General features: G+C 41.8%; 2 protein-coding genes across 3 annotated transcripts in view; one reads left to right on the top strand and one right to left on the bottom strand.

Annotated features, from left to right (window-relative positions):
* LOC115500051 (centromere protein P) overlaps positions 1 to 25,719 on the bottom strand; it is a 230,225-nt gene that overhangs the window by 121,800 nt on the left and 82,706 nt on the right. The gene's annotated exons all lie outside the window — the stretch shown is intronic.
* Positions 12,540 to 18,029, top strand: OMD (osteomodulin). The gene is made up of 2 exons (XM_030294363.2): positions 12,540 to 13,499; positions 14,415 to 18,029. The coding sequence occupies exons 1-2, from the start codon at positions 12,560 to 12,562 to the stop codon at positions 14,720 to 14,722; spliced, it is 1,248 nt and encodes a 415-aa protein (XP_030150223.1). The 5' UTR covers positions 12,540 to 12,559; the 3' UTR covers positions 14,723 to 18,029.

The raw sequence follows: 25,719 nt of genomic DNA, 5'->3' as shown, positions 1-25,719 counted from the left end.
TCTCTCATACTCGGCCAGTGGGAATTTAAAACGGCAAACAGTTCATAAGATGTTTTAAAACTAAACATGGGCTTACCATGTGACCTAGCAGTTACAGTCCTCAGCATCTACCCCAGAGAGATGGAGACGGATGTTCACATAAATATCTGTATAGGAGTGTTTACAGTATGTTTATTAGTAATAGCCCCAGACCAGAGCAACCCACAGTCTTCAGCAGATGAACAGTTAAACCACTCATAAACACATCCTTTTTAAGGAACAGTAGTAACGAAACAGAATAAATTAATATACAACCTGATCAACAACCTGTGTGAATCTTCACAGACTGATGCTGAGTAAACTGTCAATTCCAAAAGGTTATGTATTATATTATTCCATTTATATAATATTCTTTTTTTATTTAAAAAAACCTTTTTTTTAACGTTTATTTATTTTTGAGACAGAGAGAGACAGCATGAACGAGGGAGGGCCAGAGAGAGGGGGAGACACAGAATCGGAAGCAGGCTCCAGGCGGGGCTCGAACTCACGGACCGCGAAATCGTGACCTGAGCCGAAGTCGGATGCTTAACCGACTGAGCCACCCAGGCACCCCTATATAATATTCTTAAAATAACAAAATTGGAAAACAGAATAGATTACCTGTCAGGAGCTAGGGAAGGGAGGGAGACAAGCAAGACATTTCTGTGGCTATAAAAGGGTAACATCCTTTATTTGATGGCCGCACCCTCAATATCCTGGTTGTGGTAACTAACATACTATACAGTTTTGCAAGTTTTGATAACTATGTTATCATTAGGGGAAATAGGCTATAGCACACATAAGATCTGTGTTATTTCTTACAATGTGTAAGTGTCTGCAATTATCTCAAAGTAACATCTTTAATTTAAAAAATCAATTAAGAAGTACTGATTACAGTAGAATGTAAGGTATCAGATAAACAACACCAGGGGCCATGTTAAGGATGGTTTTATAAAATAACCATATAGCAGGCAGACAGCTCAAGAGAAAAGGGTGGAATGTCCAGGAAAAACTCATTCTGCTGTGGGAACAGCGGCTTTTCACACTGAACAGGGGAAAGCAGTTGTTCAAGGGACACCACTGGGACATGGGGAGAGCGTCCGCAAACCATTCAGGTGAATGACACCGTACAGGAACTATAAATTCTAACAAATCAGAGGTTTAAGGGCAAAAACTAAAAACAATGAAAGAAACCGTAGTGGTCCTAGAAGAAACCGTGGGAGAATTTTTCTGATAATGGGGAAGTGGGGAAGGTGGTTCTGACTCTGACACAAAAAGCCATAGAGCCTTAAGTAGAAACAAAGAAACTCAACGTCAAGTCTTTGTGGCAAAACGGTCACGAGCAAAGTCAAAGGACAAATGACAAACTGGAAAATAACAGTTTCAAGTCACAGCACATAGGCCTAACTTCCCTTATAAAGAAATCCCAAAACTTAACCAGAAAAAGACCTACAACACAACAGAAAAAAAAGTAAAAAAGACACGGACTGCTCCAGAAAAAGCCGCAGACACAGATGTAAAATGTCAGAGATATTCCAACAGACTCATAGTAAGAAAAGTGGATGCTCCAAGCACGGCACCACTTTCACCCACCAGATCACCCTGATCAACCAAGCACAGCAAGGGGGATTCGACACGTGCCCTTGATGCTCTCCGTGGAGAGCGTGCCCCTGTCTGCAGATTTATCCCTCAAGTGTAGCTGCACACACATGCAATGATGTATAAAAAGTTGTTAATTGCATCAGCGCTTATATTAGGAAAAGATTAAAAACATCAAAAATTTGGGGGTGCCTGGGTGGCTCAGTGGGTTGAGCGTCTGACTTCGGCTCAGGTCATGATCTCACGGTCCATGAGTTCGAGCCCCACATCGGGCTCTGTGCTGACAGCTCGGAGCCTGGAACCTGCTTCAGATTCTGTCTCCCTCTCTCTCTCTGCCCCTCCCCTGCTCATGCTCTGTCTCTCTCTGTCTCAAAAATAAATAAAAACATTAAAAAAATTTTTAAAAAATCAAAAATTTCATGCAAGAATTCTTTCTAAAAACAATAATTTTTAAATATATATATATATATATATATATATATATATATATATATATATATTTGCTTCTAGGTGCATAAAATAAGTCTAGAAAGATTCACAAGAAAATAACCACACTATTCTACTGAAGGTCTCAAGGGCCGTGAAAGTGTCCCTGGAGTCCTACAACATATCAGTCCTTAGCAGTGGCTACTGGGACGGGAAGCAGGGGGTTGGGAATAGAAGCTGCAGGGAGTTTTCGTGGTATACCTTGTGACATAGAAATATGTATTTGGTGTGGGCCCCCAGTTCCTGACATACAGGTCCTAAGTCCTTGGAATTTCCTGGGTGGTAATGGTATCTTTTGTTCTAAGGAGGTGACTCTGGGTGGGTTCCTTGATGGCTGGTGGTCATAAGAAAGACCTGCCATGATTAGAAGCTTGGAACTTTCAGCCCCATCCCCCATCCTCTCAGGAAGAAGAGGGGCTCAAGATTGGGTTAACCATCCATCACACCTACATGCAGAAGCCTCCACAAAAACCCTTCAATTCAAGTCCGGGGTTCAGAGAGATCTTTGGCTGGTGGGCATGTCCAAGAACCGAGAGCAGAGTATACCTCAATTCCAAGGGGACAGAAGCTCCTAGACTTAGGGCCTCCCCAGACCTCATATTACATATCCCTTCATCTGGCTTTATGCCTGCAGCCTTTACCATATGCTTTATTAAATAATAATTCAATAAATATAAGCATTTGAGTTCTGTGAGCCATTACAGCAAATTATAAAACCTGAAGAGGGGCTGTGGGAACCTGCAGCCCGGAGGCACAGAGGTGGTGGGTAAGCTGCAAACCTACTAGTTGTGCTGTGCCTGGCATCCAAGGTGGGGACAGTCTTGGGGGAGTGAGCCCTTAACCTGTGGGATGTGATGCCAACTCTGTAGAGACAGTGTCAGAAATGAGTTGAATTGTTAGGGTGCCCAGCTGGTGCCTGAAGGACGAGGAAGGAGCAGGCAGCTGGAGGCCAGAAAGACAAGTCACCCGGTCCAAGAATGGGCAAGAGGTAGGTGTCAGAATTCTTTAAACGAGAAGGTCATGTTTGGAATGTATTTTTACTTATTTATATATATATATTTTTTTTTAATTTCTTCCCCCCCCCCTCGGTTTTATACCAAACATGTTCACATGTTCTACTAACTGAGCCAGCCAGGTGCCCCTATCTTTGGAATTTATTTTAAAATATGAGACAACACTGGACGATTCTAAGCAGAAGCACTGTACAGTTAGATTTACTTTTATAGAGAATAAATTGAAAGATGGGTTAGAGAGGGAGATGTGTGAACACAGGGAGACAAGTCAAGACACTACTGCAACATCTCAGGGAGAGTTGCTGGTCACTGGAAAAAAGATGGTGGCAGGAAGACCACGAGACACAGACACAACAAAAAGATACTCCTGTGCTAGACCACAGAGGGCTCAAGTAGCAGACCCAATCTGACAGTGAGACCGGTGGTTCTCAAGTTTTCACGGCACCCGCAACACATGCTAACAGTGTAAGTTCCTGGGGCTGCGTCTAGAGCTTCTGATTCTGCAGGTCCAAGGCACGGAGATGCTGCCACCTGAACTTTAAATCAGCAGCCCCTGCAAATTCAGACACGGATGGCTCTTGCGCCACACTCTGGGATGCACTATTTAGAGAACTCCCAGACTTCTGGCTTCCATCAGACAGTGGGTGCAGTTGGGATGGGGCCACCATTTATGGGAAAAGAATGGAAGCCAGTCAGCGTGGGCAGATGCACAAAGATGGACTCTGTCTGCCGGGCACGTGTGACGTCTAGTGTTCAGACTACTGAAGGGCTCCCTGAATGGTCGCTCTGATGGAGGCAGTTCGTCGGCGAAGGGTCATATGTGCCTCCCAAACTGATCTGATGTGGGAGGCTGTGAGGCTGGGGCTTCCAAGCATGTCAGACCTAGACGCTGGTCCTGGCTGCCTCTCTGAGGATACCCTCCCTGCCCAGATCACTCACCCCCGGCCATACTGTCTTCTCCATTCTGATACCAACTTGGCCTGCTCCTTCACTAATATTCAGGTCTTTGCAAAACTATCTAAAATAGTAGCTTCCTTTCTTAAACCTTTTATTAACAGACGTTTACTTTTTGGAGCAATTTTAAGTTCATACCAAAACTGAGAAGGTACAGAGATTTCCTATATCTCTTGCTTCCTGGTGGTATAGGTGCTCCCAGCTCATCGTGAATGCTCCGTGTCCCAGTCCTGCAATCCGTCATTTCTTCAAGGAGCCTGGTTTCTTTTACTGGAGAATGGTGTTTGAGGCCAAGATCTGGCTGTTTGCTGCTGTTGGACACTCACTGCTTCTCCGCGCTCCCAGACGACAGAGCCAGGAGACAGGTGTTGTACCCCGGCCCGTGTGCACACACACGTCTAGAAACATGTCTGCCTGGCGCCAGCTGTGTGTGAGCAGCCCGAACGTGAGCTCATGCTGAGGTCTCCGCTCTGGCCCCTCGCTGCGTGTGTCGTTCCCACTGCCTCCCCTTGCTTGTCTGTACCTTCCGTCCAGCAGCGGGACATCTGGCTCCCCCATCAGCCACACAGGTATGCGTGCACAGGAGCGTCAGAACTGCTGGCCTGTGCCCGTGTCATTCCTGTTAACCCCCCATCTTGCTTTATTCTCCTCCACTGCACTTGGTACCACTTCAGCTATTTTCTATCTTCCTTTTCCTGACAACAGGGACTTGCTGCTGAGTACCTAACACTTAAAATTGCCTTGAACAAAGCATGTGCTCAATAAGTATTAGCTGAATGAATGTAATGAAAACAGTCCTTAATTACCACAATTCAGGTGTCAGTCTGACCTTTCTCTGCCAGCACTATTCAGCTATGAAGATACTATATCTACTCAATTAAATTAAAATCATAGATTATAACTTAGACTTTTCGCGGATTCAGTGGACTTCTGTCTCCAAACTGCTGCAATTATAACCACCAGCCTGAAACCGTGAACTATGACCATCACTTACAGCTTCTGCTTTGTCCTCTAAGGCCTGACTGAGCCAGCACTCCCCGGATCCCCCTGCCCCCAACCCATGCCTCCTGGACACCGTCCACTTCTTTCAAATCTCCTAGACACGTGTGATTTTCTGTGCTCTAGCTACTGACTGATACACATTCTTTTCACATTTGTTAGGAAGATGAACAACACAATTACTCAGAAATTCAAATCACAGTGTGTTAAATGAAGAATTATACAACAATTAAATTTTCAATTTAAAGTTTATCTTCCAAAAGAACTGTGAGGGTACATACAATGACTTTTGGAAAAATTACACAGATTTGCTCTCTCTTCCTTAGTGTGGAAGCCTTAAGAACAAAGACTAATAGGAAACATATGGACAAGATCAGTAACAAGATGAAATCTTGGCCCAGATATGGTCTGCCATGTTTTACATACCAGTGTCTCAAATAATAGATGAGATTTTTACAATACTGCCAAGCATCACTTGAAACACAGCAAGCTTTAAAAAAACCTGAAGTACAAGAAAATAAATCTGGTGATTTCTTTGTAAAAATCTAATGGTAAACACTACTTGAGGACACAAAAACAAATTCCAGGATTCATTTTACCTTATTACTTTGTACAAACTTTAAAGAGCCTTCCAAACAATGAGCTCCAAGTTCACTGCCAAGAAATACAAGTTAACTCTCTGCTGAAAATATGAAAACACTAGTATAAAAATGTAGCATTTAAGCAGTTAACTGCTACTCTACCACTACTCTTCAGGACAGACAACTCACTGAAATGAGATTTTCTACATCTACAAAATAAAAGCAACAGTAGTTGGTCAACAGAAGCTTCTATTTCCATCTCAGTCGATACTGTAAAATATTTTTTGTGCTACTGTAAACAGGCAAATCAGAGTTCTACCTTCTGAGTATAAGACACTAAATTCTGTCGCCAGATTAATTTTTGTTTCAAAGGTTATCGGCAGGCATTCCAGTGGAGGAAGGTGAGAATGGGGATAGCAAATAGAAAAGAAGATAAAATTCTCTGTGTAGAAAAGTCCTATCTTTAATCTGTCACTAATGACAAACTCCTTCATTTAAAAAGTTAACTAGACATTACTCTATAGAGGAATGTTTATGTTTCCAATCTTGGTTCCCTGTCTTCATAAAGGGAAGCAGCAGTGTGAACATAACGGTTCAGACAAGCGCCATTTCAAGACGGCTCTGAGTTCCACCTTAAACTGCTGAGAAGCTGAGCTCCATGTCACAGGGGACCTTAATTTGGAGAATTCCTTGGCATGAAAATGAAAATAAAAACAGTAATCAGTACATGCTGTTTCATTTAGTTCTGTTTGCCTTTCATATTAGAGGAAATTCTTGCCACACCTCAAACCAAAATTAAGGGGAAAAGAGGGGGAAGTAAGCCACATAAATCTGACCCACAGCACAAGCATCTCAATTTGAATCCACAAAGTTTTGGATAATGAAAAGAAATACATAATTTTAATTCAAGCCAAGTGTTTTCCAAGCAGATTATATTTGCTTAAATTGCTACAGTAATTCAAGGACAGCCCTGTCTGGACACACAGTCACTGTGGATTTTTAAGAGACTCAGTTAAAGAATTTAGGAATATCTGATTCAATTTACAGGATTTGCAAATTCATCAACCCCTGAAAACTAAAGCAAACTCAACAGGTATGACGATAAAATAATTTTCAATGTTTTAAGAAAGTATTCCTACTGTTAAAAATTTTTTAAGTAGATTTGATTTGTTTAACATTAAAATAGCCGGCAGCCATCATGAAAGAACAGTATCTGAGAAAAGCTACATTAAAACTCGGATTAGCACAAATATTCAGAGAAAGAAGTGGTAACAGTGATTTTAATTTTCTAACTTAATATTTACCCAATAAACAATCTTTGTTTAGATTTTCTTGTTTGTTATTCAGAATGAAAGATTCTCAGGTTAATGGAATGATTTTGTCTCCTCCTCTCTCAACTTTAAATGACAGAAACTAGCAAATGTCTGTGAGCCATACACCCGAGCAGGGTGACAGGGAAGAAGGATACTTGTACAAATTTCCAAGACATTTTCTTAAAATTTCTCTGTTGACCAGATCCTTGACAGTAACATGGTTTTGCTTTCATTTGTCTCTGCCTGAAAGGGAAGATGTGAGTGCTGTATCTAGCACTAAAGGAAATAGTTTTTTGGGTTTCAGTTAATTAAGATTTAAATGTATTCTGGCTAAAAAAAAATTGAAATGTTCATATTTCTAAGAGCAAAAGCCTCTTACTTCCTTAGGCCTTGGGTGTTAACAGGGATGTATACTGCTTCACTTTTATAGAGTTAAATTTAAAACTGCTTCGGAAAGAAATCTGAGTCATATACTAACACTTTGGTTTCTCAGACCCTAGTTTGTATGGCATACCAATGACGTAATTGAGTCTTTAAAATGATAAAATGCAGTGAGCCTTTCCAATTACTTTACACTTTCCAGAGCAAAGTTTGATCTCATTTTAATTAAAAATTTCTTACGAAAACACAAGTGCTTTTTCCCAATTAAGAGAAATGTTACAACATAGAAACATTTGTAGCCATAATACAAAAAATTCACGTTAGTGGATATTTAAAAAAAAAACGGTTGACATATGTTTTCCTTTGCTTTAAAGTTTCCCGTTCACATCTGTTATTTTTCTACTCCTCTATGTAATGGGAACAGCATGCTGTGATGGGGACACCACTCGGAGAGAACAGCCATGTTCTCTCTGACTGTGTCCATTTAAAAAAACCACTGTGGCAAAATAACACCTAGAAATAATCAGCATTAGTAGGGACAAGCGTCGCTAACAAGATGTAATCTGCAATTTACTAATCCAACCCTCCATTCAACAAACCTTTCAGCGCTTATACACCTGTGCATTGTACTAGATTCTGCCAGAAGTTAGGTCAGGAAATGGGAGAACTGACAGTGAATGTACTGGTTTGCTATGAGTTGCCCCATAGGGAACAAGGCATAAACCGTACCACGTGAAAAGGCAGAAGTAATAAAAACATGGTTAGCAAATGGCTGGGAAGAGATCAGTTGAGTGGAAAATTTGGATAAACAGAAGTAGAGGCAATTTTAACAGGCAAACTAACCAGGGATGAAGCTGAAGGTTAAGATGAACAGAAAATATTGGACCTATGCATGGAGACAGGATTGATCTCAGACCAAAAAACTGGACTTGGTCAAAAGGAAGTGGGACCAGGCTATACTTGGCTACAGAGCCAAGGTCCTCAGGGGATGACTAAGACGACAACCTGTCCTTAGGGAAAGCCTGTCTGCACAGGTGGCCAAGACCAAAATCTGGCAACACTAAAGAACCCTTTATTTTCAGAGACACCCCATCATAAGGTCTTGATTTGAAATCGAAGGTATGCAATTAAGTGCAGGATCAAAAGTATCATCCAGGTTTCCTTTTTCCCCAATAATTTCTCATAATTGTTGATTAGAGCCATGACTTTAATTCTCAAATGTAAGGTTACTAATTGATTATTGCTAACGTTTTTTGTTTTGTTTATTTCTTGCTAATGTTCTTAATACAAGGATGAACTTCAGAGCTCTGATGAGCAATGCTCACTTCAAAGTTTATCTGTGAAACAGTCAGCTTCCAACCCCTGCCCCCCACCTGCACATCTCTGTCCCTCGGCTTCTACCTTGTGAGGCACGGCAACCTAACAGCAAAACCCCTAGTGCAGTGAGATCGAAGTGAAGTATGACACGGACTTTAAAAAGTTAATATGATCTACTATAATGAGTACAATAAAATATACAAATTTAACACATAAAATATTATCAACTAGTGAGTAAAATGTATAGGATGCTCTATACCCATTCTTGCTAAACTCCCAACATTAGACCAAATGATGCTACCAAGACTTCCTTGTCTGTCCCAAGCAGGGTTAAGCCGCTGTGCCCATGGCCAGTGGGGTCTCTGCTGTGAGCCTTATTGCCCTCTGAGAATCGGTTTGCTGTGTTGTGTCTCCCCATAAGCTGTTTGCTCTTTCCATGTGTTTCCCCCACCAAGCACAATGCCTCACCCCCAGACGTTAATTCCAGACAACCATTAACTGAAGTTAACTCAACCAAGCTAACTAACTAATTACTCATATTTGTTTTTTGTTTTTTTTTTCAACGTTTTTATTTATTTTTGGGACAGAGAGAGACAGAGCATGAACGGGGGAGGGGCAGAGAGAGAGGGAGACACAGAATCGGAAACAGGTTCCAGGCTCTGAGCCATCAGCCCAGAGCCCGACGCGGGGCTCGAACTCACGGACCGCGAGATCGTGACCTGGCTGAAGTCGGACGCTTAACCGACTGCGCCACCCAGGCGCCCCTAATTACTCATATTTGTAATGTGGATTACTAGCCGTGTTCACACACATCTAGCACAGGTAGTAACGGTGGCAGGCTACAGGGCGCTCCCAAGCTTCCCAGCACCATGTGACTGCCCTCTGGGATGAGACCACACTCCCCCCAGGACTCTTTCCCACCTAAGTGTGAGAACCAGGCTTGACTACATGAATACATTAAATTAGGTGCTCATTCCCTGAGTGCAGAGTCCACAGCTCAGAATTCAGGCCCTCTAAATTCTGGTCCAGACTGGCTGCAACAGTCTTATACTGCTCCTTCAACAGCTAGCCACTATTTCCCAGATGCCCTACTCTGTGTTGTTTACATATTTTGCTCATCTCTTCTAACTGGAAATCTTTCTCCCTGCTTTCCTCTCTGGGAACCTCAATATTGCTTCAGACTCCAGTTCAAATGCCTCATCTTCCATGAATCCCATGGACAAAAAGCAACAATGCATGGAGTCTATTTAGATTTGTAAAAGAAAACTGAGTTTCAGAATCACAGATTGTTTTAAAAGATCAAACCACTGGGGCGCCTGGGTGGCTCAGTGGGTTGAGCGTCTCTTGATTTCAGCTCAGGTCATGATCTCAGAGTTTGTGGGTTTGAGCCCTGCATTGGTCTCCATACCGACAGCACAGAGCCTGCTTGGGATTCTCTCTCCCTCTCTCTTTGGCCCTCCCATGCATAGGTGCTCTCTCTCTCTCTCTCTCCCCCCCTCTCAAAATAAATAAATAAATAAATAAATAAATAAATAAATAAATAAACAAACATTAAAAAAAAAAAAGATCAAACCATTGCTATTTTGGCATACTGTGTAGGTAGGGATAACAAACTATACATGAATAAACAATTGTTTCATCCTATCGTCTTAGTTTAAAAAAAAAAAAAAAAAGGCAGCAACAGCAAGGTCATCATCCAAAACCAGTGGGGAATGAGGCTTTAGAGGCTTGTCTAGAAGGAGATGTCATTGAGCAGCATCGAGTGCTCTTGAACTTAAAGTGAGACCAGCTGGCGTGGTCTGTTTTCTCTCCACACTGACACTGCTGCGTGAGTCAGGCTGTGGGTAGATGGATAACTGAAGGAACCAGGTTTGGAGTTCATGGGACGAGGATGAGGATGAAAGGGCCAGCGGGCCTAGGGCATTTGCAGACAGGGGGCAACAGTGCTGCGGGTCCAGGCTGCTAAGAGGACCTGAGTACACTGGAAGGCATGAGCGAAGGGCAGGGAGAACACAGTGGGATCCATGTATTTAGGTGCCACTGAAACTGTGGAATTACTGCAGTTGGAATCAATACGTGGAGTAAATTATGAAGACAAGTCAGGTGTAAAGGAGCTGCACACTGGAAATGACAAGGCCCACGGTGTGTGGGTGCACGGCAGGAAATACCACTGAGGGGAACAAAAGATCAAGGGTCCCTGACTCTACTTAACTAACGCCTTCAAGTCCCACATAAACACATGATTACATTCTACACATTTTTAGTTTCTGACAGGAAAATAAACAAGAAACTAGATGCTAGAGTCTGGGAGAGACTTTCTCAAATGGGGTCTGTTAGAGACCATGATTTAAGAAACTACTTTTTCAATTATCCCAATGATGAAAAATGGCTAGTACTGTTCTGGGGGAATCAGAGATAAGTCATATCATGACACACGGTAACCTTTTGACATTAATTCTCATGGAACCCTGAATAAGAATGGTACAGAAAAATAGCCTCAGAACAAAAGAGATAGGGTTTTTGGTTTTTTTTGTTTGTTTGTTTTTTGCTTTAACCTTTACCTAAATAACAAATTTATTCCATCTGGATCACTTTCTAATTTGCAAAGCACTTTTACACACATTCCTCACATGACTGTAACGACCAGTTGATATAAGCAGACAAGCAATTACAATTCTCATTTTATTGATGAGGCAAGAGGCAGCTATGTTACGTGACCATCACAAGTGACAGCCTGAAATAATGGTCTTCAGGTTCCTTGTCCAGTACACCATCCACCACTTGCCACAACTTGAAGTTAACAGGGTTTCTCGAGCTGAGAGCTCCCTCCTTTAAATCTTACTCCACATACCCTCCTACTCCCTGTACTGCCCATCTCTGATTCTCCACCACACCTCAACTCCTGGGAGACCGGTTTGTTGTCAATACTGTTTATCTAGAACTTAACATAAAAACATTAGTGGAAAGAAAGAAACGTGTATAGAATAACCTAGTAGAGGCTAAAACATTGCAGACTGTAAATGTTGTATTTAGGATTTGAAGCAATTATTCAAGTAGAGTCAAAGGCAAAATAATTGGGTCCTGGAAATGGTTTCGTGGAGGAAAATTTGAAATCATGGTTAGGTTTGGACAGAAAACACTAAGAGGAAACATGATAGCTATTTTTAATATCTCAAGCTCTTACATAAAGTGGAATGTTTCATATTCTTCTAAGGGCAGAAAAGAGCATCAGGAAACAGAAAAGAGAAGTGGGAAAGTGTTGGTTAATATTAAGTAAGACATAGAGTCTCTCCTCTCATAGGCAGTGACCACCACTGAAGGGGCCAAATAGATACAGAACACCCAGCATTTTTAGTGGAGGGGGTACCCAGCTGTGGGGTTGAGAGAGATCATGTTATTATTGTAAATCTACAGCAAGCAAGACAAACTTGGATTCTCTTAAAAGATGGTTATGTAGTCTGATACAATGCAAAGTGTGACATTTTTTTTTTAAGGTGTATTTATTTTGAGAGAAAAAGAGAGAGAGAGAGAGAATGACCGGGGGAGGTATAGAGAGAGAATTCCAAGCAGGCTCCACACTCCACCCTACGTGGGACTTGATCTCATCATAGTGAGATCATGATCTGAGCCGAAATCAAGAGTAGGATGCTTAACGGACTAAGCCACCCAGGTGCCCCATGACTTTTTTGATACCACCTTACTGGTACTTAAACATTAATTTTGGTTTCAGCATTGCCTGTTCATTCTGGATATTCTTTTATTTCAGTACAGATACAGATATTATGCATTTTATGTAACTGTCAATTTATATAATAATTATTCTAAGTTTTAGTCACTTTTCCCACAATATATTTCCTTTCTCCTTGTAATAGGACAAAAAAAAAAAAAAAAAAAGAACATGGGCTTTTTAAGTCCAGCATGTGTCCTTTTCTGCTTTTTTGGAGTCAAAGTATACTGCCAATATGAAAATTATCAATGGGATGAAGATTATGATCAAGAGCCAGATGATGTCTACCAACCAGAATTTCAATTTCATCAGAATGAGGACTATCAAGTTCCTTTTCATCAGTACATGTTAGGCTGTGCCACTGAATGCTTCTGCCCACCCAACTTTCCATCATCAATGTACTGTGACAATCGCAAACTCAAGACTATCCCGCGTGTTCCAGCTCACATACAGCAAGTCTATCTTCAGTTCAACGAAATTGAGGCTGTGACTGCAGATTCATTCATCAATGCAACTTATCTTAAAGAAATCAATCTCAGCCACAATAAGATTACATCTCAAAAGATTGATTATGGTGTGTTTGCTAAGTTGTCAAATCTACTACAACTTCATCTACAGCATAACAACTTAGAAGAATTTCCATTTCCTCTTCCCAAGTCTTTGGAAAGACTTCTTCTTGGCTACAATGAGATCTCCAGATTGCAGACAAATGCCATGGACGGGCTAGTAAACTTGACAATGCTTGATCTCTGTTATAATCATCTTGAAGATTCCATGTTACAAGAAAACATACTTGCTAAAATGAAAAAATTAATGCAGCTCAACTTATGTAATAACAGATTAGAATCCATGCCTCCTGGTCTGCCTTCTTCACTTATGTACCTGTCTTTAGAAAATAACTCAATTTCTTCCATACCAGAAAATTACTTCAGTGAACTTCCAAAACTTAATGCTCTACGAATGTCACACAACAAACTACAAGACATCCCATATAATATTTTTAATCTTTCCAACCTTATAGAGCTCAATGTTGGACACAACAAACTGAAACAAGCATTCTATATTCCAAGGAATTTACAACACCTATACCTAGAAAATAACGAAATTGAACGTATGTAAAATTTTATTATTTTTTAAAGACAAACAATAGTATTCTGACCTTTTAAAGAACAAATCTTCAAAAACTCTATGCTTTACACATTGCTGAAAATGGTTGATTTGAAGTAGCTAGGGAAATGGCAGAAGGTGGCCTCAGAAAGGTGTGCTATAAAGTTTATACTCTTTTATATTAAATTTCATCACTTGAAGCATTGAGAAGTAGTACTGTAGAGTACATGAAAAAATGGGGAGTATCCTGAGTAGTGGGACTCCAGGTGATTTTCACTTTTTTCTTTTTGAGGTTGTTTTTTTTTTTTATTTTAATTAAAAAAAAATTTTTTTAACGTTTATTTATTTTTGAAAGGCAGAGAGACAGAGCACAAGCAGGGTGGGGGCAGAGAGAGAGGGAGACACAGAGACAGAAGCAGGCTCCAGGCTCTGAGCTGTCAGCACAGAGCCCAATGCGAGGCTCAAACTCATGAACTGTGAGATCATGACTTGAGCCGAAGTCAGATGCCCAACCAACTGAGCCACCCAGGCGCCCCTGAGATTCTTTCTATTAATAACTATCACTTAAATATTTGTTAAATAATTAAATAGCCAACGAAGCCATCATTTTCTTAAAAATTTAAATTACAGTATAGTTAATATACAGTGCTATATTAGTTTCAGTTGTATAACAATAATTCTATACATTATTCTGTGCTCATTAAGATAAGTATACTCTTAAAGCCATCATTGGTTTGATAATATAGAATTCATTTGTCGTTTCATTTTCTTTATTATTTGATTACTATAAAAACTAATTAAACACAATCCCACCTATAAGTATTTTAAGTAATAAAACTATATCTCATATTTTAACAAAATCCAATGTAGGATTCTAGATGTAATGCAGCAAGATTAATTTTTAATTTGTATTTTTCAGATATCAATGTTACAGTGATGTGTCCATCTATTGACCCACTACATTACCACCATTTAACATACATTCGTATGGACCAAAATAAACTAAAAGAGCCAATAAGCTCATACATTTCCCTCTGCTTCCCTCTTCTACACACTATTTATTATGGTGAGCAAAGAAGCACTGATGGTCAAACAATACAGCTGAAGACCCAAGTTTTCAGGAGATTTCAAGGTGATGCAGATAGTGAAGAACGTGATGATCAACAAGAAGGTCCAGAACAAGAAGAAACAGAAGAAAACATTGACCCTCACTATTATGGAAGTTAAGAATGACAAGAAACTATAAGTATACATTTATGATTTTATACATTATTCAATATAAACTTAACTAAACATGGATAGCTTACAATAATATCTAGAATCATGTATTAGTATAAGATCAGACTGAATTTAAGTTCTTGGTAACATCTGCATCATTACATAAGGTTCAAACCTACTTAAAATGATACAAGTCTTCAGAAATATAAATCAGAATGACAAGTGGGAATAAAAACTCAACTTTAGGGGTGCCAGGGTGGCTCAGTAGGTTGAGCGTCCAACTCTTGATTTTGGCTCAGGTCATGATCTCATGGTTCCTGAGACTGAGCCCTGCCTGCATCAGGCTCTGCACTGACAGCCTGGAGCCTGCTTGGGATTCATATTCTCTCTCTCTCTCTCTCTCTCTCTCTCTCCCTCTCCCTCTCCCTCTCCCTCTCCCTCCCTCCCTCCCGTGCTTACGCACACAATCTCTCTCCTCAAAATACATAAAATAAAATGTAAAAAAAAAAAACCCTAACTTTCAACATAACAGTATTATCAAGCTGAGAACAAAGTATGCCATCTCAAGTAAAAGTAACTGTTCTAAGAGTGATGAAAACAATAGCATTAGAAGCTGAGAACTACAGGCCCTCTGCTTTGAATCACTAGGAGGACAGTGTTGAGACTCCCCAAGTGACATTCATGTAATGGGCAGCCATTCATTTAGGAGTAAGTTGTTTTCTTCAACCTGGCCTCCAGAAAAACTTTCACACTTGTGTGTGAAATCTTACCACCAGGATATCCATCTCTTTGGCCCTACCATTTAGAGCAACAGAGGATACTTCTGGTTTTCAAAAGAAGCCATTCTACTAAGGATCTAAGACGCGTAGTTTCATGAAATCAACTGGTCTTTGTTTTCTCTCAGAGCACCAAGGCAACAAAATCTGCACTTGGATAACTAAAAACCACCAAATTATCTCATCACAATCCATATTTTAGCAGATTTCAGCAACTGTCCAAAACAATGTCTTCCATTTTAACTGGGATAAATTTTTTTTTTAATGTTTATTATTTTTGAGAGACAGAGACAGAGAGTCAGAGAAAGAGTGAGAGAGCGAGAGAGAGAGCGAGAGAGAGGGAGAGAATGAGTGGGGGAGGGGCAGAGAGAGAGGGAGGCACAGAATCTGAAGCAGACTCCAGGCTCTGAGCTGTCAGCACAGAGACCGATGTGGGGCTCGAACCCACGAACTGCAAGATCATGACCTGAGCCGAAGTTGGACACTGAATCGAATGAACCACCCAGGTGCCCCAAGATAAATGGTTTTATAGTAAACTCACTACAGAAAGTCTTTTTGTGTTGTAGTTACATAAAGAATTGCTAATAAATAACTGCTTTGCTCAAAAGGTTAATTTAGCACACAACAATATGCCAGCATTATTAAAACACATCTTCCTAGCATGATATATTAGAAATATATATGTGTATCAGCCAACATTTACTTAATTAGCACTAAATTTGAATAGAGTTCCTTTAAAATTTGGACAAGTTTGATGTCTTCTTTAAAACCTTAGAAGCATCTACTATATATTCTTTTATTTTGAAGTATCTTAAGTATGCCTTATAATGAAGATGATGGAGCTTCTGTGATGACCTTTCTCGATTTACCAGGCTAACATTTCACAGAGTTCCTCAGATGAAGAATAAATACAGATGGGAGCTACCTATGCAGGGACCCCAAAGAATAAACGGTAACAATATGGACAACAGGCAAGCATCAGACAAAACTATTTTAGGAGTTTTCAAGTGGTGAGTCTTGGAGATAAAGTGTAAAAGGAAGCCCCTAATGCTCTTTATTTCATTGGGTAGGTTATCAGCATTTAGCAGAAACAGAACACCCACCTGTCCGTAAGGACAGGCTCAACAATTCAGAATGAACACAAAAAACAGTCCAATGAACATTCATGAGGTCATTTGGTTCACAGAGTTTGCAATGAAGGCACAAGACAGAAAGTACATGTGCATCTGTGACACCACAAGATACAAGTATGAGGGTAACAGAGCAAAATGCTAATAATACGGACAAAGCACACTTTCAACAGAGGTAAAAAAAAAAAAAATTTAGGGACCACCTCCCCCTTTATTGAAACTTTAAAAAATAGGCTCATAAATTTAAATATTTATTATGAGCGAATATTGGAAAGTACTATGGGTGTTTCAGGAGATAAAAATGATATAAATATTTCTAACCTAAAACAATTTAAAATTTTATGAGAAGCCATCGAGGAAATGAAAACGAAAACTACAATGAGAGACCCTTTCACATTCCCTGGGACGGCTAGAATCAAAAAGACAGACAAGTAACAGATGGTATTAGCAAGGAGGTAGGGAAAGTAGCCTTTCCCACACTGCTGGTGGGGATGTCGAATGGTACGGCTGCTCAGGGGATTTTTCAAAAAATTAGACTCACTTACGTAGCAATTCCACTCCAAGACATAGATTCAAGAGAAATGAACACACATGTTGGCACAGAACACAGAAACATTTGGAAACAAATGTTGGTAGCAGCACTATCCATGAATAGTGAAAAAGTGGAAAGCACCCAAATGTCCATCAGATGATGAATGGATAAATAAAATGTGGTCCATCCATACGGTGGAATATTATTCAGCCAAGAGAAGAAGTACTGATACATCATGCTGTGACATATATGAACCACGAAAACACCATGCTGAGTGAAAACTCCGTCACATAAGACTGTATACTGCCTGATCCCATTTGTATGAAGTATCCAGAGGGGCAGATCTATAGACACAGAAAGACCACAGAGTGCCTGGGGCTGGGGCGAGGGCAAGAGCGGGCAAGCGGGGAGTAACTGTTAATGAGCAGAGGGTATGTTTCTGGGGTGATGAAAATGTTCTAAAATTGACTGTGGTGATGGTTGTACAAGTCTAAAGATACTAAAAATTACTGAATCACAGATTTTAAAAGGGTGAACTGTATGGGATGTGAATTGCCTCAATAAAGCTGTTAAAAACTATAACAAAGAAAGATCAACTCATTCCAACACAAGGAAGGAAGAAAGAAAACGCTAACGTGGCAGTAGCAAATAAAGATGATGTGAGCACAGATGTCCCAACTATTTCTGGCCAGGACTTGGAGAAGTAGCTCAAATTTCAAGAAGAGGTGGGACTGTGATGTGTGAGCAGGAACTTATGGCCAGGAGTGGGAGGAACAAGCTCCTGAGGTGAGATGAATATAAGTATGTGGCAATTACTTCCTTCACCTCTTGCACTGCTTAAAAACAAAATGAAATAAAACGTTCCGGTTTTCAGAATTCTGGAGCTTCTGTTTATATCCTCCTAAACCGAAACTGATTTTTTTCTAAGTTGATTTTTAAATCCTCAGACAGCAGCCTTTGTGAAGAACAGAATTGCACAATTTAGCAATCCAAAACAAGGAATGTGAAATCTGATGAGCTCTGGCAGAAGCCAGACCCGGTCGTCCACGCCAGATGCCTGTGGGTCAGGTACAGAGGGAGCTCTGAAGCCTCCCTTTCCGCATTCCTGCAAGAAAGCTGGTTCTCACTAGGGCTACTAAAAGCATAAAGAGAAGCGATACATACGACACAGCATTTACTAAAGCGCGTGCCAGTTCTAGGTACAGACAAGCAGCAACCAGTACTGCAGCACAGCCAGCCCAGCAGGCTCCATCTGTGTGCCCCCTGATGTCAGACCTGGGTGCCTTCTCAGAGACCCCAGAAGCAGCCAGCATCTCTGGGGGTTCCTTCCTTGATTCTATCTGTACAAAAGATTAGTGGACAAGAAAGATTCGCTAAGGTCTTCTTAGGGAGAGAAGAGAGGGTACTTAAACCATAGGCCCCAAACAAACCATATTCCAGGTCACTATCTGCTAGTTCAGCTTTCCATAGCATCTCTGGACAGCCTGCCAGGGCAGAACCGAATTTCCCTCCACCCCCTGGCTGGGCCCTCTGCCACCTGGCTCCTCTGGCTACAGTAAGGTCACACTCTTCCAGCCTAATTGGAAGAAGAGGGTCAACTCTGCTCAGCCTCCTCCCGCCAAAGGGGTGCCTGTGTGAACGGGTCATCCAGCTGCAGGGCCCAATGAGGAGGCAGGGTAACAACCATTTTTTTGCTACTCAAAAATGGCCCTGAGGAACTCATACCCACAGTAAGAATTTCCCATTAAAAAACAAAACAAATCCAATGCTTTCCCTAGGAGAAACTGAAGAATAACGTAAGTACTTCTTTACACAAGGACTGCACAATTATCTATCACAGCTACAAACAAAACCAGTTGATTTGATATTTACAGCGGGGGGGTGGGGGGGGGGAGTATGGGTTAGCTACTAGGCTGAAGAGCATTTGTGACCACTAACTAATAAATCCGAATCAACTCATGAACCACAGGGTTAGTTACGAATATAGTCTACATTTAGCTTTTATTTTTATTTATTTAAAAAAATTTTTTTAAGCTTTATTTATTTTTGAGAGAGAGAGAGACAGAGTGTGAGTGACAGAGAGAGGGAGACACAGAATCCGAAGCAGGCTCCAGGCTCCAAGCTGTCAGCACAGAGCCCAACGCGGGGCTCAAACTCACGAACCGCCAGATCATGACCTGAGCCGAAGTCGGATGCCCAACTGACTGAGCCACCCAGGCGCCCCTACATTTAGCTTTTAGAAAAGACATAAAAATAAAGGATAAATTTATTTCATAAATTTGTTCACAATAAAACTGGCTGGGAGTGTCTAGCTTGTGCCTGCACCATTACCTGCACATTTCCCTTTATTCCGGGGTTGGGACAACTAAACTAAAGCACAGATGTGTGCATCTCATGTAACACACTTACCCAGCTCCAAGGGTGGAAAACAGGAGAATAAACCTTGTCTCTCCTGTATACTTTGTTGCAAAGAATTCATAGGACCCCAAGGACGGCTAGAACTAAACTCCCTGGTTTCCTGATTCCAAATCCATTTTTTTCTCAATCTTGGAAATAAAAATATTAACAGCAGCTGGATACAAATCAACCATAAACAGCTCAAAAAGCTAAAGTTTCTGGTATGTTCCAATTTCCTAAATAAATGTAACTATGCCTAGCCGTAAATGTCCAGTGTCATGGAGATTACTGTACACGCTTGGGCTGTGATTCACTACGTGGGGATTTGTGTCCCGTTGGAAACATTAAGCCTCATGAGTACAAGTATACATGTCTAATGTTCACCACTCCTCACACCAAGTCATAACTTCCCCTTCCTCAGTCTCCTAAATACTTTATCTTCTTGGAACCACAGACTAGGCTTCAGGCTTAAGAGGAGATGGAATTGGAGACAGATACCTAGTAAGTCCGTGATTCTCAGTGGGGGCAATGCTGCCCTCCAGGTACGACACTGTGGTTTATAAGAAATACTCCCGGGTCTGATGCAGTTCCTGGCTCACAGCTCCCCAAACCCTGGGATTTCTAAGTACACAGAGTGATTAAGGTGTTTTTGTATGTTATGTTAATGAGCTCAAAGGCAGGGGCTGCTGCCAGGAGGACCCAGAGATCCTTAGTCCCCCTCAAACCCTTACCTTCACCAGAGACCTTATGGAGGTTGACTCAGCCAATGACTAGTCAGTGACGACTATGTGATTAGCCTCCATAAACACCCAAAAGGACAGGGTTAGGAAGAGCTCTGGGTAGACCACAAGGAGATGTCAGGAGAGTGCCCCACCTGAAGCTCCGTGCTTTCCCCAGACCTCACCCTGCACACTCCTTCACTGGGCTGTTGATTTGAATCCTTTGCGACAGCCTTTAATAGACGGGTAACCTAAGGGCTTCCAGAGTTGTGTGAGCCTCTCTGGCCAACCATCCGGATGAATGCACCGGAAGGAACAATTCTCGGTGTAGTGGCCTTCTGTGCAGCCTCTGATGGGGCCCGGGCGGGAACGGGTGAGCACGCCTGGTGCTCACTGTGGGAACTCTGCACAAGAGTGTTTCCCTTTGAAGGGCATTTACAACTGTGCTATTGTGAGTCATTAACTGAAGCTACCCCTAAGACTGAAAGACAGAAAATGGTCCTGAACCCTGAAATGCCATGTCTAGGATGATGCTGGAGAAGCCCCCTCCTGGGGGTGGCAGTTCCTGGGGAGGTAAGGGAGGACGTTCTAGGAGCAGGAGGTCTCTTTCCCACCCCCCACAGGACTGACTCTGGGACTGCCTGAGGAGCTGCTGGGACCACTATCAAGTGGATGGAGCCCTATCAGCAGCTCCGTACACAAACAACAGGACAGCAGGTCCACGGCGAATGGACAACATCCTGTTTGGAAGGCCACCACTGACAGAAGAATATAAAAACCGACCAGCTCGGTGTGAACTGCATGCTGTCTTCCTAACAGTGACGGAAGTACTGCACATTTAAGAAACCCTGTGTGGGGGTTTTTACCTGACTCATGGGCAGTGGCCAATATCCAACCATATGGTCAGGCCAGGAGGGTAACGGAATCCTGGTCTATTAAAGGAATGCCCATATAGGGCACAGCCCTATGGAAATAATTATGGGTATTCATTTTGAGAGAGAGAGAGCGAGGGAGGAGAGCGAGAGAGGCGAGCACATGTGGGGTAGGGGCCAGAGAGAGATTGGGAGAGAGAGAATGCCAAGCAGGCCCCATGCTGTCAGTGCAGAGCCTGATGCCGGCTTGATTCCATGAACCATGAGATCATGACCTGAGCCAAAATTGAGAGTTGGATGCTTGACCAACTGAGCCACCGACATGCCCCCATAATATGGATTTTAGAAGTGTATTGATGTGGACATGTCGATACCTATCAGAAGACACGCCCCCCCTGGTTTGGAAGATGAGCAGATTCAACATGCAGCTACCTCCATGTGCTCCCTAGAGATGGCCACTTGGGCCCACAAAATGAGTGCATATAGGGGTACTGCAGCAGTGCAGAGATGGGCTGAATCTAGAATCTCTTTCACCCTCTGAGGCACAAAATGTCAATATCAACTGTCCTGCCTGTCAACAAGAGGAGACACAGACCACAGGCCGCCATACGGCAGAGCCCCTGATGGGAAGGGCCTGAACATGGCTGGAACTGACTTGTGGTAGCCCTGGGGATACAAATGGGTCCTGACAGGAAGAGATACTGACGCTGGACTGGACTTTGCTGGCCTGGTGGTAGACGCCAACACTCAGAGTGATACAGAAAACCACAACAGAAGATATTACACAGCCAACTGTCATTTCTTCAGACCGGGAAATTCACTGCAGAGCTGATAATGTCCAACAACAGGCAGAGAGAAATAGCTTAGAAAAATACTTTTTCTTAATGTTTGTTTTGAAAGAGAGAGCACGCATAAGCAGGGGAGGGACACAGCAAGAGGGAGAGAATCCCAAGCTCCACACTGTCAGTGCAGAGCTTGGTGTGGGGCTCGATCTCACGACCCTAGGATCATGACCCTGAGCTGAAACCAAGAGCCGGACACTTAGCCGACTGAGCCACCCGGGTGCTCCTTAGAGAACTACTTTTGTAGAGAACTGGAATGGGCAATGAAAACACTGGCCATCTAAAACGGGGGGGGGGGGGGGGAACATGCAGAAATATGAAGGGCTGGCTTCCTCTGAAGAGGAAGGTGCTTGTCTTTTCTTCCCCAAGTCGCCTCTGCTTTATCCCCCCCATCACGAGACCAGGGCTGCAACTACAAGGTCTGGAAGCAGGGATGATTCCTAACTGAGAAACTGTAACCCTGTGTTTAATCTTTACGTCAGAATTCTTAGGGGCCTGATGGGGCAGGATATGCTTCACACCATCTGCAAAATCAGGGCTAAGGGTGAATGCAGCCGTATTGCCTGGTGATAAAGATAAATCGCTAGTTCTGCATCCTTTTGACCTGACCTTATCTGAACAGAAGGGGACTGAGGGGGACAGGCTTGTTAGACCAGTACTGCGGCCTGTGATCCAGATCAGCGCAGTGGCTGAACCTAATATCCCTTCCAAAGGTGGAAAAGCTTGGGTGTAAGAGCGAAAAAAAAAAGGCAGTAAGGAAACGAATAAATGGGTCCTATAATGAGGGAAATCCAGTATTATTACACTGATACCTCGAGAGAGGCTCAGATCAAGAGAAATGGTCTGAGCTCGATTACACCAGAAGGGGTGAAGCCTGACATTGCTGAGGTTACTCCTGCTTTTGGAACCTGACCAGATCACACAGAAGCCTGCAAACCTGACTGGCCTTGCCCTGGGAGACAGCTGCATACGATGTAAGGAGAGAATGAACAGCTATCAATGACTGTAGAGATTTCAGTAGTTCAGCATCTTTTAACTGTTAGCGTTCTTGTGAGGAGGGGGATCCACGTTCAAGGACCACACGATGGACTACCGTACTGTGATATATAAGAAATAGATATTTGGTCATTCAAAGGGACAACGTCTTGAGACAATACTGGTTGTCATGACTGACGGGGGTGGGGGCGGAGGGATGTTACTGCTATCTAGCAGGCAGAGGGCAGGGATGCTGCAAAATGCCCCACAATGCAAAGGACAACTCGCAACCCAAAGAACTATCTAGTCCAAGATTTCTGGTTTTTTTTAAATTTATTTGAAAGGCAGAAAGAGAGAGTGCCCAGGCGCACACTCCACTAGGGGAGGAGCAGAGAGAGAGAATTCCAAGAAGGCTTGATCCTGTGAACCTTGATATCATGACCTAAGCTGAAATCAAGAGTCAGATGCTTAACCGACTGAGCCACCCAGACACCCCTACTCCAAGACTTCAACAGTGCTGAGGCCGAAAAACTCTGCGGGAACTAGATTCTAGTCCAAGAGATAAAGAAACTGAGGCCCAAAGAAGTTAACTCCTTCAAGATCAGTGCCAACAGGGGAGACCCTTCTTGGGAGAACTGGACTCTCAGGGGTCTGAGTGCACCTGTGTACTTCTGGTAGAAAAGTGGCGCTCAGCACGCTCACTCAATGGATGGGTGCCAAAGGAATTGTCACCAGTGCTAACTTTCCAAGGAGAGAGGCCGTAATTTACAAAACACAAATATCACGCTGTGTATGTCACTAGTAAAATACCCAGTCTCTAAGGTCCTCTAAATCTGACATTTAATATCTATCCTGTTCACTTTTCAACAAACTTACCACACAATGCAAAACAGATCAATATTTGCTGTTTCATTATCAGATATGTGCAAAGGCTCCAAAATTGTTACAGTATCCTTAAAGCCATAAAATTGATCATTTGTATCAACCGAAACCAGAAAAGATCACAACTAAATGTAAAGTAATTCACATTCAAATAAAATCATGAGCATTCAAGTCTTAGTTTGTCCAAGCTTCAATCTGAAAGACTCTAAAGGCAATTTTGAATAGAAAAGAGAACAAATTGGTATTCTTTTATTTTCTATTTTTAATAAAATATTTATCCATATCCACATTTATTGAATTTGTTGTTTACTTTTTTAATGTTTATTTATTTTTGAGAGGGGAGAGGGGCAGAGAGAGGGGGACAGAGGATCTGAAGCGGGCTCCGGGCTGACAGAAGAAAGCCTGATGTGGAGCTCGAACCCATGAACTGTGAGACCATGACCTGAGCCAAAGTGGGACACTTAACTGACTGAGACACCCAAATGCCCCAAATTTATACTTTAGAGGAGAAAGAAGTGTTAGCTTGATTGCTAAAAGCACCAGAAAGTGATAAAAATGAAAGTGAATCTTTAAAGATGTTCATACAATTATCTAAAATACCATTTGGACTTTTAAAAATCAAATTTATTATTAAGACCACTTTTACAGTTTCCTAAATTTAGCAAACAAAAGTATCTTTTACTACCAAACTCCAAATTACAAATCAAATTTATTTTTTTAAAAACTCTCACACTTGGATCTGTGTTATATGGAATTAAAGAAAAGGAGACCCCGGATGATTAAACTTGAAGATAATTTATGCTAAAACTAATTTTTGCATTGGAAATTTCTTGGCTGTGTCCTAACTGTGATACTAGAACAGTATTTTTACCCCTCACAAAATTAAGAGCACAGACTTTACTTTGGTGTTTTATTTCACTGAAAACGCAGATGTTTTATCTCCTCGAGAAGCATTAAAATAAAAAGCATGACTTTCAAACTATGTCCTCGTCATAAACGATATTCGGGAAACCTCAGCGTTTCTCACATGAGGTAATGTGGAAGCAGACGGCCCTGCAGACCCACGAGCACAGCTGGGGAGCCCTCACGCTGCAAGGCCCGGGGAGGGTCTCCATGCAGACGAACTGCACTCAGAGCGGCCGGTCACGAAACTATGCAGCAGTTTGAAACTGACCCACCACCTTCCTCCTTGGGGCTAATACACAGGCATGAGCTTCCACTGACGAAAACCACAAGAACCTTCAAAAAAGCTACAACGGTAGGCTCTTCTTTCGTGTATCATTTTAAATATCGTTTAAGATGTGATTCTCAGTCTTCATAAATGCAAAGGCCACCTCTGATTTTTTATTTTTCCGTTACCTCGAACAACTGTTATCACTGCGTCACTTTGACATCCCTGCAGGTGCTGCAAAGTCACAAAACCAGGCTTTTTAGCCACTGATTTTTGACAAACTGGCATCCACAATGCAGCACCAGCAATTCTGGGGGATTCTGTCTGAAATGTGCATCACTGACGAACCTAACAGATTCCTCCCCATCTCCTTCCCCCAAATCCTTGATTACAGTTCTCTATTTTTTCTAGTCTGCAATACTATTTTTGTGTTTTTCGTAGTTTAAATTTAAAAACAATGTTATTAAACAAGAAGAGTATCTATGAAAACGGCAAAACTAAAAAAATCAAAAACGTTTTCATATATGCTTTATCACCTGAAAGTGTTAATAACTACTTTTCATGTTAAATTTAAAGTTTAAGTTCCAAAACTCTTGGAACTTATAGAAACTCATACCATTACAAATCAAGAGTTCTTATAAAATAGCAAAGTTGAAATATGATATTTTTAACTCACATGAGGCAGGATCATGAGTCTTAACTATTTATAC

This window comes from Lynx canadensis, chromosome D4 (genome assembly GCF_007474595.2).
Source record: "Lynx canadensis isolate LIC74 chromosome D4, mLynCan4.pri.v2, whole genome shotgun sequence".
NCBI lineage: Eukaryota > Metazoa > Chordata > Mammalia > Carnivora > Felidae > Lynx > Lynx canadensis.
Note: the sequence above shows the minus strand (reverse complement) of the source record. Positions and strands in the feature narration are given on the sequence as shown.